The 20,304-nt window shown below is 37.6% G+C and overlaps 1 protein-coding gene across 1 annotated transcript in view; it reads left to right on the top strand.

Moving 5' to 3' along the window:
• The window catches only part of dis3l2 (DIS3 like 3'-5' exoribonuclease 2), a 106,139-nt gene that overhangs the window by 67,047 nt on the left and 18,788 nt on the right, over positions 1-20,304 (top strand). Inside the window, exons 17-19 of the mRNA XM_061890890.1 lie at positions 16,839-16,986; positions 17,056-17,186; positions 20,099-20,203. Of these exons, the coding sequence (XP_061746874.1) occupies positions 16,839-16,986; positions 17,056-17,186; positions 20,099-20,203 (384 nt within the window). The remainder of the gene's footprint in view (positions 1-16,838; positions 16,987-17,055; positions 17,187-20,098; positions 20,204-20,304) is intronic.

Genomic DNA, 20,304 nt, shown 5'->3' with positions numbered 1-20,304 from the left:
ACATAAAAGTGTGAGAGTCCAGTCCATAGTGGATCGAACATAATAGTGTGAAAGTCCAGTCCATAGGGGATCTAACATAATAGTGAGAGTTCAGTCCATAGTGGATCTAACATAATAGTGAGAGTCCAGTCCATAGTGGATCTAACATAATAGTGAGAGAGTCCAGTCCATAGTGGATCCAACATAATACTGAGAGTCCAGTCCATAGTGGATCTAACATAATAGTGTGAAAGTCCAGTCCATAGTGGATCCAACATAACAGTGAGAGTCCAGTCCATAGTGGATCTAACATAATAGTGAGAGTCCAGTCCATAGTGGATCTAACATAATAGTGTGAGAGTCCAGTCCATAGTGGATCCAACATAATACTGAGAGTCCAGTCCATAGTGGATCTAACATAAGAGTGTGAGAGTCCAGTCCATAGTGGATCGAACATAATAGTGTGATAGTGCATTCCATAGTGGATCCAACATAACAGTGAGAGTCCAGTCCATAGTGGATCTAACATAATGTGAGAGTCCAGTCCATTGTGGATCTAACATAAAAGTGTGAGAGTCCAGTCCATAGTGGATCGAACATAATAGTGTGAAAGTCCAGTCCATAGTGGATCTAACATAACAGTGAGAGTCCAGTCCATAGTGGATCTAACATAATGTGAGAGTCCAGTCCATTGTGGATCTAACATAAAAGTGTGAGAGTCCAGTCCATAGTGGATCGAACATAATAGTGTGAAAGTCCAGTCCATAGTGGATCTAACATAACAGTGAGAGTCCAGTCCATAGTGGATCTAACATAATGTGAGAGTCCAGTCCATAGTGGATCGAACATAATAGTGTGAAAGTCCAGTCCATAGGGGATCTAACATAATAGTGAGAGTTCAGTCCATAGTGGATCTAACATAATAGTGAGAGTCCAGTCCATAGTGGATCTAACATAATAGTGAGAGAGTCCAGTCCATAGTGGATCCAACATAATACTGAGAGTCCAGTCCATAGTGGATCTAACATAATAGTGTGAAAGTCCAGTCCATAGTGGATCCAACATAACAGTGAGAGTCCAGTCCATAGTGGATCTAACATAATAGTGAGAGTCCAGTCCATAGTGGATCTAACATAATAGTGTGAGAGTCCAGTCCATAGTGGATCCAACATAATACTGAGAGTCCAGTCCATAGTGGATCTAACATAATAGTGTGAAAGTCCAGTCCATAGTGGATCCAACATAATACTGAGAGTCCAGTCCATAGTGGATCTAACATAAGAGTGTGAGAGTCCAGTCCATAGTGGATCGAACATAATAGTGTGAAAGTCCAGTCCATAGTGGATCTAACATAATAGTGAGAGTCCAGTCCATAGTGGATCTAACATAATGTGAGAGTCCAGTCCATAGTGGATCTAACATAATAGTGTGAAAGTCCAGTCCATAGTGGATCCAACATAATACTGAGAGTCCAGTCCATAGTGGATCTAACATAAGAGTGTGAGAGTCCAGTCCATAGTGGATCTAACATAACAGTGAGAGTCCAGTCCATAGTGGATCTAACATAATAGTGAGAGTCCAGTCCATAGTGGATCGAACATAATAGTGTGAAAGTCCAGTCCATAGTGGATCTAACATAACAGTGAGAGTCCAGTCCATAGTGGATCTAACATAATGTGAGAGTCCAGTCCATAGTGGATCTAACATAATAGTGAGAGTTCAGTCCATAGTGGATCTAACATAATAGTGAGAGTCCAGTCCATAGTGGATCTAACATAATAGTGAGAGAGTCCAGTCCATAGTGGATCCAACATAATACTGAGAGTCCAGTCCATAGTGGATCTAACATAATAGTGTGGAAGTCCAGTCCATAGTGGATCCAACATAACAGTGAGAGTCCAGTCCATAGTGGATCTAACATAATAGTGAGAGTCCAGTCCATAGTGGATCTAACATAATAGTGTGAGAGTCCAGTCCATAGTGGATCCAACATAATACTGAGAGTCCAGTCCATAGTGGATCTAACATAATAGTGAGAGTCCAGTCCATAGTGGATCTAACATAATAGTGTGAGAGTCCAGTCCATAGTGGATCCAACATAATACTGAGAGTCCAGTCCATAGTGGATCTAACATAATAGTGTGAAAGTCCAGTCCATAGTGGATCCAACATAATACTGAGAGTCCAGTCCATAGTGGATCTAACATAAGAGTGTGAGAGTCCAGTCCATAGTGGATCGAACATAACAGTGAGAGTCCAGTCCATAGTGGATCTAACATAATGTGAGAGTCCAGTCCATTGTGGATCTAACATAAAAGTGTGAGAGTCCAGTCCATAGTGGATCGAACATAATAGTGTGAAAGTCCAGTCCATAGTGGATCTAACATAACAGTGAGAGTCCAGTCCATAGTGGATCTAACATAATGTGAGAGTCCAGTCCATAGTGGATCTAACATAATAGTGTGAAAGTCCAGTCCATAGTGGATCCAACATAATAGTGAGAGTCCAGTCCATAGTGGATCCAACATAACAGTGAGAGTCCAGTCCATAGTGGATCTAACATAATAGTGAGAGTCCAGTCCATAGTGGATCGAACATAATAGTGTGAAAGTCCAGTCCATAGTGGATCTAACATAACAGTGAGAGTCCAGTCCATAGTGGATCTAACATAATGTGAGAGTCCAGTCCATAGTGGATCTAACATAATAGTGAGAGTTCAGTCCATAGTGGATCTAACATAATAGTGAGAGTCCAGTCCATAGTGGATCTAACATAATAGTGTGAGAGTCCAGTCCATAGTGGATCCAACATAATACTGAGAGTCCAGTCCATAGTGGATCTAACATAATAGTGTGAAAGTCCAGTCCATAGTGGATCCAACATAATACTGAGAGTCCAGTCCATAGTGGATCTAACATAAGAGTGTGAGAGTCCAGTCCATAGTGGATCGAACATAACAGTGAGAGTCCAGTCCATAGTGGATCCAACATAATAGTGTGAAAGTCCAGTCCATAGTGGATCTAACATAACAGTGAGAGTCCAGTCCATAGTGGATCTAACATAATGTGAGAGTCCAGTCCATAGTGGATCGAACATAATAGTGTGAAAGTCCAGTCCATAGTGGATCTAACATAATAGTGAGAGTTCAGTCCATAGTGGATCTAACATAATAGTGAGAGTCCAGTCCATAGTGGATCTAACATAATACTGAGAGTCCAGTCCATAGTGGATCTAACATAATAGTGTGAAAGTCCAGTCCATAGTGGATCCAACATAACAGTGAGAGTCCAGTCCATAGTGGATCTAACATAATGTGAGAGTCCAGTCCATAGTGGATCTAACATAATACTGGGAGTCCAGTCCATAGTGGATCTAACATAATAGTGTGAAAGTCCAGTCCATAGTGGATCCAACATAATACTGAGAGTCCAGTCCATAGTGGATCTAACATAATAGTGTGAAAGTCCAGTCCATAGTGGATCCAACATAACAGTGAGAGTCCAGTCCATAGTGGATCTAACATAATAGTGAGAGTCCAGTCCATAGTGGATCTAACATAATAGTGTGAGAGTCCAGTCCATAGTGGATCCAACATAATACTGAGAGTCCAGTCCATAGTGGATCTAACATAATAGTGTGAAAGTCCAGTCCATAGTGGATCCAACATAATACTGAGAGTCCAGTCCATAGTGGATCTAACATAAGAGTGTGAGAGTCCAGTCCATAGTGGATCGAACATAATAGTGTGAAAGTCCAGTCCATAGTGGATCTAACATAATGTGAGAGTCCAGTCCATAGTGGATCTAACATAATAGTGTGAAAGTCCAGTCCATAGTGGATCCAACATAATACTGAGAGTCCAGTCCATAGTGGATCTAACATAAGAGTGTGAGAGTCCAGTCCATAGTGGATCGAACATAATAGTGTGAAAGTCCAGTCCATAGGGGATCTAACATAATGTGAGAGTCCAGTCCATAGTGGATCTAACATAATAGTGTGAAAGTCCAGTCCATAGTGGATCCAACATAATACTGAGAGTCCAGTCCATAGTGGATCTAACATAAGAGTGTGAGAGTCCAGTCCATAGTGGATCGAACATAATAGTGTGAAAGTCCAGTCCATAGGGGATCTAACATAACAGTGAGAGTCCAGTCCATAGTGGATCTAACATAATGTGAGAGTCCAGTCCATTGTGGATCTAACATAAAAGTGTGAGAGTCCAGTCCATAGTGGATCGAACATAATAGTGTGAAAGTCCAGTCCATAGTGGATCTAACATAGTAGTGTGAAAGTCCAGTCCATAGTGGATCTAACATAATAGTGTGAGAGTCCAGTCCATAGTGGATCCAACATAATACTGAGAGTCCAGTCCATAGTGGATCTAACATAATAGTGTGAAAGTCCAGTCCATAGTGGATCCAACATAATACTGAGAGTCCAGTCCATAGTGGATCTAACATAAGAGTGTGAGAGTCCAGTCCATAGTGGATCGAACATAATAGTGTGAAAGTCCAGTCCATAGTGGATCTAACATAATAGTGAGAGTCCAGTCCATAGTGGATCTAACATAATGTGAGAGTCCAGTCCATAGTGGATCTAACATAATAGTGTGAAAGTCCAGTCCATAGTGGATCCAACATAATACTGAGAGTCCAGTCCATAGTGGATCTAACATAAGAGTGTGAGAGTCCAGTCCATAGTGGATCTAACATAACAGTGAGAGTCCAGTCCATAGTGGATCTAACATAATAGTGAGAGTCCAGTCCATAGTGGATCGAACATAATAGTGTGAAAGTCCAGTCCATAGTGGATCTAACATAACAGTGAGAGTCCAGTCCATAGTGGATCTAACATAATGTGAGAGTCCAGTCCATAGTGGATCTAACATAATAGTGAGAGTTCAGTCCATAGTGGATCTAACATAATAGTGAGAGTCCAGTCCATAGTGGATCTAACATAATAGTGAGAGAGTCCAGTCCATAGTGGATCCAACATAATACTGAGAGTCCAGTCCATAGTGGATCTAACATAATAGTGTGGAAGTCCAGTCCATAGTGGATCCAACATAACAGTGAGAGTCCAGTCCATAGTGGATCTAACATAATAGTGAGAGTCCAGTCCATAGTGGATCTAACATAATAGTGTGAGAGTCCAGTCCATAGTGGATCCAACATAATACTGAGAGTCCAGTCCATAGTGGATCTAACATAATAGTGAGAGTCCAGTCCATAGTGGATCTAACATAATAGTGTGAGAGTCCAGTCCATAGTGGATCCAACATAATACTGAGAGTCCAGTCCATAGTGGATCTAACATAATAGTGTGAAAGTCCAGTCCATAGTGGATCCAACATAATACTGAGAGTCCAGTCCATAGTGGATCTAACATAAGAGTGTGAGAGTCCAGTCCATAGTGGATCGAACATAACAGTGAGAGTCCAGTCCATAGTGGATCTAACATAATGTGAGAGTCCAGTCCATTGTGGATCTAACATAAAAGTGTGAGAGTCCAGTCCATAGTGGATCGAACATAATAGTGTGAAAGTCCAGTCCATAGTGGATCTAACATAACAGTGAGAGTCCAGTCCATAGTGGATCTAACATAATGTGAGAGTCCAGTCCATAGTGGATCTAACATAATAGTGTGAAAGTCCAGTCCATAGTGGATCCAACATAATAGTGAGAGTCCAGTCCATAGTGGATCCAACATAACAGTGAGAGTCCAGTCCATAGTGGATCTAACATAATAGTGAGAGTCCAGTCCATAGTGGATCGAACATAATAGTGTGAAAGTCCAGTCCATAGTGGATCTAACATAACAGTGAGAGTCCAGTCCATAGTGGATCTAACATAATGTGAGAGTCCAGTCCATAGTGGATCTAACATAATAGTGAGAGTTCAGTCCATAGTGGATCTAACATAATAGTGAGAGTCCAGTCCATAGTGGATCTAACATAATAGTGTGAGAGTCCAGTCCATAGTGGATCCAACATAATACTGAGAGTCCAGTCCATAGTGGATCTAACATAATAGTGTGAAAGTCCAGTCCATAGTGGATCCAACATAATACTGAGAGTCCAGTCCATAGTGGATCTAACATAAGAGTGTGAGAGTCCAGTCCATAGTGGATCGAACATAACAGTGAGAGTCCAGTCCATAGTGGATCCAACATAATAGTGTGAAAGTCCAGTCCATAGTGGATCTAACATAACAGTGAGAGTCCAGTCCATAGTGGATCTAACATAATGTGAGAGTCCAGTCCATAGTGGATCGAACATAATAGTGTGAAAGTCCAGTCCATAGTGGATCTAACATAATAGTGAGAGTTCAGTCCATAGTGGATCTAACATAATAGTGAGAGTCCAGTCCATAGTGGATCTAACATAATACTGAGAGTCCAGTCCATAGTGGATCTAACATAATAGTGTGAAAGTCCAGTCCATAGTGGATCCAACATAACAGTGAGAGTCCAGTCCATAGTGGATCTAACATAATGTGAGAGTCCAGTCCATAGTGGATCTAACATAATACTGGGAGTCCAGTCCATAGTGGATCTAACATAATAGTGTGAAAGTCCAGTCCATAGTGGATCCAACATAATACTGAGAGTCCAGTCCATAGTGGATCTAACATAATAGTGTGAAAGTCCAGTCCATAGTGGATCCAACATAACAGTGAGAGTCCAGTCCATAGTGGATCTAACATAATAGTGAGAGTCCAGTCCATAGTGGATCTAACATAATAGTGTGAGAGTCCAGTCCATAGTGGATCCAACATAATACTGAGAGTCCAGTCCATAGTGGATCTAACATAATAGTGTGAAAGTCCAGTCCATAGTGGATCCAACATAATACTGAGAGTCCAGTCCATAGTGGATCTAACATAAGAGTGTGAGAGTCCAGTCCATAGTGGATCGAACATAATAGTGTGAAAGTCCAGTCCATAGTGGATCTAACATAATGTGAGAGTCCAGTCCATAGTGGATCTAACATAATAGTGTGAAAGTCCAGTCCATAGTGGATCCAACATAATACTGAGAGTCCAGTCCATAGTGGATCTAACATAAGAGTGTGAGAGTCCAGTCCATAGTGGATCGAACATAATAGTGTGAAAGTCCAGTCCATAGGGGATCTAACATAATGTGAGAGTCCAGTCCATAGTGGATCTAACATAATAGTGTGAAAGTCCAGTCCATAGTGGATCCAACATAATACTGAGAGTCCAGTCCATAGTGGATCTAACATAAGAGTGTGAGAGTCCAGTCCATAGTGGATCGAACATAATAGTGTGAAAGTCCAGTCCATAGGGGATCTAACATAACAGTGAGAGTCCAGTCCATAGTGGATCTAACATAATGTGAGAGTCCAGTCCATTGTGGATCTAACATAAAAGTGTGAGAGTCCAGTCCATAGTGGATCGAACATAATAGTGTGAAAGTCCAGTCCATAGTGGATCTAACATAGTAGTGTGAAAGTCCAGTCCATAGTGGATCGAACATAATAGTGTGAAAGTCCAGTCCATAGTGGATCTAACATAATAGTGTGAGAGTCCAGTCCATAGTGGATCTACCATAATAGTGAGAGTCTAGTCCATAGTGGATCTAACATAATAGTGAGAGTCCAGTCCATAGTGGATAGAACATAATAGTGTGAGAGTCCAGTCCATAGTGGATCTAACATAATAGTGAGAGTCCAGTCCCTAGCGGATCCAACATAATATTGTGAAAGTCCAATCCAGTCCATAGTGGAGCTAACATAATAGTGAGAGTCCAGTCCCTAGCGGATCCAACATAATAGTGAGAGTCCAGTCCATAGTGGATCCAACATAATAGTGAGAGTCCAGTCCATAGTGGATCTAACATACTAGTGAGAGTCCAGTCCATAGTGGATCCAACATAATATTGTGAAAGTCCAATCCATAGTGGATCTAACATAATAGTGAGAGAGTCCAGTCTATAGTGGATCCAACATAATAGTGAGAGTGCAGTCCCTAGCGGATCCAACATAATAGTGAGAGTCCAGTCCATAGTGGATCCAACATAATAGTGAGAGTCCAGTCCATAGTGGATCCAACATAATATTGTGAAAGTCCAATCCATAGTGGATCTAACATAATAGTGAGAGAGTCCAGTCTATAGTGGATCCAACATAATAGTGAGAGTGCAGTCCCTAGCGGATCCAACATAATAGTGAGAGTCCAGTCCATAGTGGATCCAACATAATAGTGAGAGTCCAGTCCCTAGCGGATCCAACATAATAGTGAGAGTCCAGTCCATAGTGGATCTAACATAATAGTGAGAGTCCAGTCCCTAGCGGATCCAACATAATAGTGAGAGTCCAGTCCATAGTGGATCCAACATAATAGTGAGAGTCCAGTCCATAGTGGATCTAACATACTAGTGAGAGTCCAGTCCATAGTGGATCCAACATAATATTGTGAAAGTCCAATCCATAGTGGATCTAACATAATAGTGTGAGAGTCCAGTCTATAGTGGATCCAACATAATAGTGAGAGTCCAGTCCATAGTGGATCTAAGGATATAACATAATAGTGTGAGAGTCCAGTCCACAGTGGATCTAACATTAATAGTGAAAGTCCAGTCCATAGTGGATCTAACATAATAGTGAGAGTCCAGTCCATAGTGGATCTAAAATAATAGTGTGAAAGTCCAGTCCATAGTGGATCTAACATAATAGTGAGAGTCCAGTCCCTAGCGGATCCAACATAATAGTGAGAGTCCAGTCCATAGTGGATCTAACATAATAGTGAGAGTCCAGTCCATAGTGGATCTAAAATAATAGTGTGAGAGTCCAGTCCATAGTGGATCTAACATAATAGTGAGAGTCCAGTCCCTAGCGGATCCAACATAATAGTGAGAGTCCAGTCCATAGTGGATCCAACATAATAGTGAGAGTCCAGTCCATAGTGGATCTAACATACTAGTGAGAGTCCAGTCCATAGTGGATCCAACATAATATTGTGAAAGTCCAATCCATAGTGGAGCTAACATAATAGTGTGAGTCCAGTCCATAGTGGATCTAAGGATATAACATAATAGTGTGAGAGTCCAGTCCACAGTGGATCTAAAATAATAGTGTGAAAGTCCAGTCCATAGTGGATCCAACATAATAGTGAGAGTCCAGTCCATAGTGGATCTAAAATAATAGTGTGAAAGTCCAGTCCATAGTGGATCTAACATAATAGTGAGAGTCCAGTCCCTAGCGGATCCAACATACTATTGTGAAAGTCCAGTCCATAGTGGATCTAACATATTGTGAAAGTCAAGTCCATAGTGGATCTAACATAATAATGTGAGAGTCCAGTCCATAGTGGATCTAACATAATATTGTGAGAGTCCAGTCCATAGTGGATCTAACATAATATTGTGAAAGTCCAGTCCATTGTGGATCTAACATAATATTGTGAGAGTCCAGTCCATAGTGGATCCAACATAATAGTGGGAGTCCAGTCCATAGTGGATCTAACATAATGTGAGAGTCCAGTCCATAGTGGATCTAACATAATAGTGTGAAAGTCCAGTCCATAGTGGATCTAACATAATAGTGAGAGTCCAGTCCATAGTGGATCTAACATAATATTGTGAGAGTCCAGTCCATAGTGGATCTAACATAATATTGTGAAAGTCCAGTCCATTGTGGATCTAACATAATATTGTGAGAGTCCAGTCCATAGTGGATCCAACATAATAGTGGGAGTCCAGTCCATAGTGGATCTAACATAATGTGAGAGTCCAGTCCATAGTGGATCTAACATAATAGTGTGAAAGTCCAGTCCATAGTGGATCTAACATAATAGTGAGAGTCCAGTCCATAGTGGATCTAACATAATATTGTGAAAGTCCAGTCCATAGTGGATAGGGTGAGAAACATGTGTCATTCGGGAGGAGTTTAAAGTATATCCGCTGCTCCTCCGCATCGAGAGGTTCGGGCATCCGGTCAGGATGCTACCCGAACACCTCCCTAGGGAGGTGTTTCGGTCCCGTCCGATCCAGGACACGTTGGGAAGAGCTGGACAAAGTGGCTGGGGAGAGGAAAGTCTGGGCTTCTCTGCTTAGGCTGCTGCCCCCGCGACCCGACCTCAGATAAGCGGAAGATAATGGATGGATGGACTTGAATATAATGAAAGAAAAGATTGTGTGCTTATTGGAGGACATTTAGAGGTTAACTGGCTATCCATCCAATTTAAAAATTTTTTTTTTTTAATTGGTTTTATCCTTTAAAATCGTCTTTGATCATATTTTTTATTTTATTTTATTTTTTAAATATTTTTTTATATTGGTTTTATTTTTTATTCAGTCATTGGTGGAGCTAAGGATATTTGAATATTGTTTTTAATATCGTTGTGCAGCACTTTGGAAACATTTATGTTGTCTAAATGTGCTACACCAGGGGGTGTCCAAACTTTTTCCACTGAGGGCCGCACACTGAAAAATCAAAGTACGCGGGGGCCATTTTGATATTTTTTTCATTTTCCAAACCAATACAATATCAACTTTTTTTTTTTTTTTATTGTTGGGGCTCCCTCAAGTTAGCTGCTAGCGACCCAGAAGGGCTTCGGTCTTAAAAAATGTTAGAAATAAGTCATATATTATTTTTTTCATAAAACCCTTGAATCTCTAATTCGACCTCATTATTTTTTTTTTTTACATTTTTACAAGCTTTTTGTCAAAACCCTATTTTCTGGGTCAAAAATACAAAATATACAATATTTTTACCAAAAAGATTTTCAAAGTGGAACATTTGATGTGAAGTAATTGGATCCTAAATAGGTCAATAATTCATAGCAAAATTGATTCCAATTTATTGTTTTGTTGTTGTTTTTTTAGCAAACACAGTTATTAAATTCCATTAAAATTCTTGGGGACCCGAAGGTGTCCCACTCATAAAAAGGTCATGCTTTTTAATTTTTTAATTTTTTTCATTCAACTTTTAAATCTCTTCATCAGCTTCAGATAATGTATTGTGTAATTAGTTTAGTATATTTATCATAGCAATCAGTAGAATAATTAGTATTTGTATATTAGATTAGATCGTACTTTATTCCTTCAGTAGAGTTCCTTCAGAAAAAAATACAATTATAAAAGTATGTAATTTTTTTAATAATTTTCATATTTTTGTTGTATTTATGTCCTTTTTGTCCTTAAATAAATAAATAATTAATAGAAACATTGATTTTGATTCATTATTATTTTTTGGAGGAATTATAAAAAAAAATTGGTATTGGAGTCAACAATGCAACTTTTTCCCGTTGCATTTCACCAATTTGCTCTTTTATTCCACTTTTTATTGTTCAAAAAAACATATACAGTGGGGCAAAAAAAGTATTTAGTCAGGCAGCGATTGTGCAAGTTCTCCCACTTCAAATGATGACAGAGGTCTGTAATGTTCAGCATAGGTACACTTCAACTGTGAGGGACAGAATGTGAAAAAAAAATCCAGGAATTCACATTGTAGGAATTTTAAAGAATTTATTTGTAAATTATGGTGGAAAATAAGTATTTGGTCAAAGCTCTCACTGATGGAAGGAGGTTTTGGCTCAAAATCTTACCATACATGGCCCCGTTCTTTCTTTCCTTAACACGGATCAATCGTCCTGTCCCCTTAGCAGAAAAACAGCCCCAAAGCATGATGCTTCCACCCCCATGCTTCACAGTAGGTATGGTGTTCTTGGGATGCAACTCAGTATTCTTCTTCCTCCAAACACCACGAGTTGAGTTTATACCAAAAAGTTCTATTTTGGTTTCATCTGACCACATGACATTCTCCCAATCCTCTGCTGTATCATCCATGTATCCATTTTGGTATAAACTCAACTCGTCGTGTTTGGAGGAAGAAGAATACTGAGTTGCATCCCAAGAACACCATACCTACTGTGAAGCATGGAGGTGGAAACATCATGCTTTGGGGCTGTTTTTCTGCTAAGGGGACAGGACGATTGATCCGTGTTAAGGAAAGAATGAAGTGAGATTTTGAGCCAAAACCTCCTTCCATCAGTGAGAGCTTTGAATGGTTGACCAAATACTTATTTTCCACCATCATTTACAAATAAATTCTTTAAAATTCCTACAATGTGAATTCCTGGATTTTTTTTCCACATTCTGTCTCTCACAGTTGAAGTGTACCTATGATGAAAATTACAGACCTCTGTCATCATTTTAAGTGGGAGAACTTGCACAATCGCTGGCTGACTAAATACTTTTTTGCCTCACTGTATATATTTTTTTAAACAATAAAAAGTGGAATAAAAGAGCAAATTGGCGAAATGCAACGAGAAAAAGTTGCATTGTTGACTAATACCATTTTTTCATAATTTCTCAAAAAATAATAATGAATCAAAATCAATGTTTCTATTATGTTAGATCCACTATGGACTGGACTCTCACTATTATGTTAGATCCACTATGGACTGGACTCTCACTATTATGTTAGATCCACTATGGACTGGACTCTCACTATTATGTTAGATCCACTATGGACTGGACTCTCACTATTATGTTAGATCCACTATGGACTGGACTCTCACTATTATGTTAGATCCACTATGGACTGGACTCTCACACTATTATGTTAGATCCACTATGGACTGGACTCTCACTATTATGTTAGATCCACTATGGACTGGACTCTCACTATTATGTTAGATCCACTATGATGAAATGCAACGAGAAAAAGTGTCATTGTTGACTCTAATACCATTTTTTCATAATTCCTCAAAAAATAATGATGAATCAAAATCAATGTTTCTATAAATTATTGATTTATTTAATGACAAAAAGGATGTAGATGCAACAAAAATAATGAAAATTATTTTAAAAATTACATACCACTTATATACAAATACTAATTATACTAATTATTCTACTAAATGCTATTATAAATATACTAAACTAATTACCCAATACATTATCTGAAGCTGATAAAGAGATTTAAGTGTTGAATGAAAAATAAAAAATAAATTAAAAAGCATGACCTTTTTATGAGGAATTTAATAACAACTGTGGTTGCTATAAAACAACAACAAAACAATACATTCAAATCAATTTAGCTATGAACTTGCACAATCGGTGGCTGACTAAATACTGTATATTTTAGTATTTTTAGAATGATGTGCTGCGGGGCGGTAAAACATTAGCTGCCGGCCCCCAATGGCCCCCGGGCCACACTTTGGACACCCCCCTGCTATACAAATAAAGTGGATTGGATATCCAGTTTAGCAAAAGTAAACACGCTGCAGGACTGCTTTTCTCTGAGCTTATATTAGAGATTTAACTTTTTTTTTTGTTTATCCAATGCTAATATTGCAGGGGTGTCCAAAGTGTGGCCCGGGGGCCATTTGCGGCCCGCAGCGAATTGTTAACCGGCCCCACATTCTGGAAATGCTACTGCAAAAATAAATAAAAAAACATTTAAAAAAAGTGGAATGAGGTGAAATCGAAGTAGAACAAGTTGCAATGTTGACACAAAGTTGCCATGCAGGCTGTTTTTTTTTTGTCTTTTGTCTATCTTTATTTTTATTTTTTTGCCTTTTGTCAAAAAAAAAAAAAAAAATCTATGTTATAAAGGATTATTGGCCTATTCAAAGCTACAAATATTTCACTTTAAAACGTTTTAATATTGAAAATATTGCATATTTTGTGTGGTTGCCATACAAGAACATAACGTTTTCTTTGGGAAAAGAGCATAAAACAAACAAAATAATAGTTCAAACGTAAAATCGACAGATATATCTGAAGTTGATCTCGTTATTTAAGTGTTGAAAGTAAAAAAAAAACTAATAAAAATGTATCATTTTATGAGTGGAGCAAATTTTTGATCCCGAATATATTTATTGGGATTTTTTTTATATTTTCACTGTTATTACTAAAAAATAATAATTAAAATCAATGGTGTCCTGCATTATTGATCTTTTTAAGGCTCTAATTACTTCACATCAAACATTATATTTTCACTGTTATTACTATAAAATAATAATTAAAATAAAAATTTTTTATCATTATTGATCTTTTTAAGGCTCTAATTACTTCACATCAAACATTATATTTTCACTGTTATTACTATAAAATAATAATTAAAATAAAAAATTTTTATCATTATTGATCTTTTTAAGGCTCTAATTACTTCACATCAAACATTATATTTTCACTGTTATTACTATAAAATAATAATTAAAATAAACATTTTTTATCATTATTGATCTTTTTAAGGCTAATTACTTCACATCAAACATTATATTTTCTCTGTGATTACTATAAAATCATAATTTAAATCAATTATTTTCGATCATTATTGATCTTTTTAAGGCTCCAATTACTTCACATCAAACATTATATTTTCTCTGTGATTACTATAAAATAATAATTAAAATCAATTGTTTTTGATCATTATTGATCTTTTTAAGGCTCCAATTACTTCACATCAAACATATTTTCACTGTGATTACTTTAAAATAATGATTAAATCAAATTATTTTTGATCTTTTTAAGGCTCTAATTACTTCACATCAAACATTATATTTTTACTGTGATTACTATAAAATAATAATTAAAATCAATTGTTTTTGATCATTATTGATCTTTTTAAGGCTCTAATTACTTAATTTCAAACGTAATATTTTCACTGTGATTACTAAAAAATAATAATTAAAATCAATGGTGTCCTGCATTATTGATCTTTTTAAGGCTCTAATTACTTCACTTCAAACATTATATTTTCACTGTGATTACTAAAAAATAATTAAAATCAATTGTTTTTGATCATTATTGATCTTTTTAAGGCTCTAATTACTTCACATCAAACATATTTTCACTGTGATTACTTTAAAATAATAATTAAATCAAATTATTTTTGATCTTTTTAAGGCTCTAATTACTTCACATCAAACATATTTTCACTGTGATTACTAAAAAATAATTAAAATCAATTGTTTTTGATCATTATTGATCTTTTTAAGGCTCTAATTACTTCACATCAAACATTATATTTTCACTGTGATTACTAAAAAATAATTAAAATCAATTGTTTTTGATCATTATTGATCTTTTTAAGGCTCTAATTACTTCACATCAAACATTATATTTTCACTGTTATTACTATAAAATAATAATTAAAATAATTTTTTTTTATCATTATTGATATTTTTAAGGCTCTAATTACTTCACATCAAACATATTTTCACTGTGATTACTTTAAAATAATGATTAAATTAAATTATTTTTGATCTTTTTAAGGCTCTAATTACTTCACATCAAACATTATATTTTCACTGTGATTACTATAAAATAATAATTAAAATCAATTGTTTTTGATCATTATTGATCTTTTTAAGGCTCTAATTACTTCACTTCAAACATTATATTTTCATTGTGATTACTAAAAAATAATTAAAATCAATGGTGTCCTGCATTATTGATCTTTTTAAGGCTCTAATTACTTCACATCAAACATTATATTTTCACTGTGATTACTATAAAATAATAATTAAAATCAATTGTTTTTGATCATTATTGATCTTTTTAAGGCTCTAATTACTTAATTTCAAACATAATATTTTCACTGTTATTCCTAAAAAATAATAATTAAAATCAATGGTGTCCTGCATTATTGATCTTTTTAAGGCTCTAATTACTTCACATCAAACATTATATTTTCACTGTGATTACTAAAAAATAATTAAAATCAATGGTGTCCTGCATTATCGATCTTTTTAAGGCTCTAATTACTTCACATCAAACATTGCTTTCTGAATGGGGAAATACTGCATATTTCAGTGTTGTTGTAGAAAACAAAATTGTCTTTGACAGAAAAGGCATAAAACTTTTTTGTTTTCTTTAACTTTATATCAGCCTGAAGTTGATATAATGTAGATATTTACTATAAGCATTAAATAATAAAAAAAAGAAGAAATAATTTGACTTGTTTTTAACATTAGACGCTTTATAGCGGTATAGCTCGGTTGGTAGAGCGGCCGTGCCAGCAACTTGAGGGTTGCCGGTTCGATTCCCGCTTCCGCCATCCTAGTCACTGCCGTTGTGTCCTTGGGCAAGACACTTTACCCACCTGCTCCCAGTGCCACCCACACTGCTTTAAATGTAACTTAGATATTAGCTTTCACTATGTAGAGCGCTTTGAGTCACTAGAGAAAAGCGCTATATAAATAAAATTCACTTCACTTATGGTCCCCGGCAGCCCTAAAGGAAAAAAAAAATAAATCCATATATTTTGTTATGCTTTGAAAATGAAAAATATCAAAATGGGCCCATCTATCTATCTATCTATCTATCTATTTTCTACCGCTTATTCCCTTTCGGGGTCGCGGGGGGCGCTGGCGCCTATCTCAGCTACAATCGGGCGGAAGGCGGGGTACACCCTGGACAAGTTGCCACCTCATCGCAGGGCCAACACAGATAGACAGACAACATTCACACACTAGGGACCATTTAGTGTTGCCAATCAACCTATCCCCAGGTGCATGTCTTTGGAGGTGGGAGGAAGCCGGAGTACCCGGAGGGAACCCACGCATTCACGGGGAGAACATGCAAACTCCACACAGAAAGATCCTGAGCCTGGAATTGAACCCAGGACTGCAGGACCTTCGTATTGTGAGGCAAACGCACTAACCCATCTGCCACCGTGAAGCCCATATAGGAGCATACAAAATTAAAATACAAATATGAGCTCATTCTTCTTCCACCATAGAAGTGGGTCAAAATCTAGTTTTTAATGCAAAATGGGCCCAGTATGCTTTATTTTTTCTGTGTACGGCCCTCAGTGGAAAAAGTTTGTACATCCCTGCAATATTGGATCGGGACACCCCTAATCACTCATTTTGTGTGTTTTCTAGATGGCGCTGTACTTCTGCACAGGTGCTCTCCCCGATGAGAAGCTGTATCAGCATTACGCCCTGAACGTTCCTCTTTACACTCACTTCACATCCCCCATCAGACGCTACGCCGACCTCATCGTGCACCGGCTGCTGGCCTGGTCACTGAGTACGTCATCGAACGCAACGCATGCTGCGGAAATGTTCACGAGGTCTCTGTGTATTGTGTTTCGTGCAGAGTGCGGTCCTAGGTTAGGGCCGTCAACGGAGGAAGTCCAAAAACAAGCGACGCACTGCAATGAGAAGAAGACGGTATCCAAAAGAGTACAAGAGCTCAGCTCCGAGCTCTTCTTTGGGGTCTTTGTGAAGGTGGGTGACAACATTCTGCTGTCGTCTATGTAATCAAACCAACAACCGCATTTGGCACACCCCTTAAAGCAGGGGTCGGGAACCTTTTTGGCTGAGAGAGCCATACAAGCCAAGCAAACATCGACATCTTGACTTTCTACAACTCTTATTTGTTTGCGATGTAGTGATTGGAGCACATACTTGTCATGAAGTTTGATTTTTTTTTTACGAATTTATTAAGGCTCTACTGAAAATGTGAGCAATTGAAAGTACGCTTACATTTTTTGACTTCCAAATTGCTGCAGTTCAGCTAAATGTGTTGGTTTTCTAACCTGGACTTGTTTCTTCAACATTGTCCACATGCTTAAGTCAGGATTCTAAAACCTTCATCCTAACCTGATTTAGACATTCCTTTACCACTTTTGAGGTGTGTTTGGGGTCATTGTCTGGAGGCTGGTATAGCTCGGTTGGTAGAGCGGCCGTGCCAGCAACTTGGGGGTTGCAGGTTCGATACCCGCTTCCGCCATCTTAGTCACTGCCGTTGTGTCCTTGGGCAAGACACTTTACCCACCTGCTCCCAGTGCCACCCACACTGCTTTAAATGTGACTTAGATATTGGGTTTCACTATGTAAAGCGCTTTGAGTCACTAGAGAAAAGCGCTATATAAATATAATTCACAAATATTTTAAAAAGTATTTCCGTGAGAGCCATGTAATATTTTTTTTAAGACTGAATACAACTAAATGCGTGCATTTTTAAGTAAGACCAACATATTTAGAGTAGAATAAGTCTCTTATTATTTTTAATAATATTGTTTTTCTGAAGCTAACCAATAATAAATGAAATACTTCTCACCATTAATGCGACTTTTTGAACAGGTGCGGTAGAAAAACTGGATGGATGGATTAAAATGCATGAGAATGTTTGATATTTTAAACGTTATTTCTGACACTGTGATTACCAGCGGAAGTATTCACTACTTATCGTGTTAAGCAATGCCAGCTAAGATTTACCTGAGAGCCAGATGCAGTCATCAAAACAGCCACACCTGGTTCTAGAGCCATAGGTTCCCTACCCCTGCCTTAAAGTGTATCATCTGAATGAAATCCAGTAAAGTACCTTGACAAAGATGAAGTGAAGTGAATTATATTTATATAGCGCTTTTTTCTCTAGTGACTCAAAGCGCTTTACATAGTGAAACCCAATATCTAAGTTACATTTAAACCAGTGTGGGTGGCACTGGGAGCAGGTGGGTAAAGTGTCTTGCCCAAGGACACAACGGCAGTGACTAGGATGGCGGAAGCGGGGATCGAACCTGCAACCCTGAAGTTGCTGGCCACTCTACCAACCGAGCTAAACCGCCCCAGATGACAAAAAAAAAAGCACCGTAGTCCGAAAATGGAGAGATTGTGTTTTATAATATGTATGTATGTATGATGTATATATATGTGTGTGTGTGTGTGTGTGTGTGTGTGTGTGTGTATATATATATATATGTATTTATGTATGTATGTATGTATATATGTATGTATATATATATATATACATACATATATATATATGTATGTATATATATATATATATATATATACATACATATATATATATATGTATGTATATATATATATGTGTGTGTGTGTGTATATATATATATATATATATATGTATATATATAAATAAATGTGTGTATACACATATACACACATATATATATACATATATGTATGTATATATGTGTGTATATATATATATATATATGTATATATATATATATATATATATATATGTAGGTGTGGGAAAAATTACAAGACTACTTCGTCTCTACAGAACTGTTTCATGAGGGGTTCCCTCAATCATCAGGAGATTGAAGGAATCTCCTGATGATTGAGGGAACCCCTCATGAAACAGTTCTGTAGAGACGAAGTAGTCTTGTAATTTTTCCCACACCTACATATTGCGCTCTACCACGGTATCGAGCACTATTCTTTGGATAATCCAATCAAGACATATATATATATATATATATACACACACACACTCTATATATATATATATATATATATATATATATATAGGGACGGCGTGGGAGAGTGGCCGTGCGTAACCCAAGCGTCCCTGGTTCAATTCCCACCTAGTACCAACCTCGTCACGTCCGTTGTGTCCTGAGCAAGACACTTCACCCTTGCTCCTGATGGGTGCTGGTTGGCGCCTTGCATGGCAGCTCCCTCCATCAGTGTGTGAATGTGTGTGTGAATGGGTAAATGTGGAAGTAGTGTCAAAGCGCTTTGAGTACCTTGAAGGTAGAAAAGCGCTATACAAGTACAACCCATTTACCATTTATATATATATATATATATATATATACAAATATATAGTGTGGCCCCCAGCCAAATTATTTTCGCGGCCCCGGAGTCAAAAAGTTTGTGGACCCCTGCTGTATATTATTCACTGTTGAAAGCGTCTCTCTAAGGCAGTGGTCCCCAACCACCGGGCCGCAGAAGAATTTTTTATTAATTTTTATTTAAAAAAAAATATATATATATATATATATATATATTTTTTTTATTATTATTAAATCAACATAAAAAACACAATATACACTTACAATTAGTGCACCAACCACAAAAACGTCCCTTTTTCATGACTAAAAAAAAAAAAAAAAAAAAAAGGACACCCCCCCACACCCGGGCCACGGGACAAATTATTAAGCGTTGACCGGTCCGCGGATACAAAAATGTTGGGGACCACTGCTCTAAGGGTAACCATAACTATGATGTGGCCCTCAATGAAAACGAGTTTGACACACCTGTCAAAGACGGTTGGCATTGGGGGTCATTTCATCAGTTACTTCTAGACAGCATGTACACATGGACTGATAGTCATGTATAAACTACTTGTAGCATCCCAGTCATCTCGAGGTTGTGTTCAACAGGACTGTGGCCCTCTGGACTCTGAAGCCATGGTGATGGGTGTGTTGGACCAGTCCTTCGACGTCCTGGTTCTTCGCTACGGGGTGCAGAAACGCGTCTACTGCAAGGTGAGCCACACCATACTTGCTTTTTGTCAGTAATCCCTTCCAAAAGGTCCGACCAAGACCCAATCGCACATAAAATGATGCAATCTTTCCCATAAGAAACC

The sequence above is a fragment of the Nerophis ophidion genome, linkage group LG28, assembly GCF_033978795.1.
Source record: "Nerophis ophidion isolate RoL-2023_Sa linkage group LG28, RoL_Noph_v1.0, whole genome shotgun sequence".
In the NCBI taxonomy this organism is placed as follows: Eukaryota; Metazoa; Chordata; class Actinopteri; order Syngnathiformes; family Syngnathidae; genus Nerophis; species Nerophis ophidion.
The sequence above is the reverse complement of the archived record's forward strand: the minus strand, read 5'-3'. Positions and strand labels throughout refer to the sequence as shown.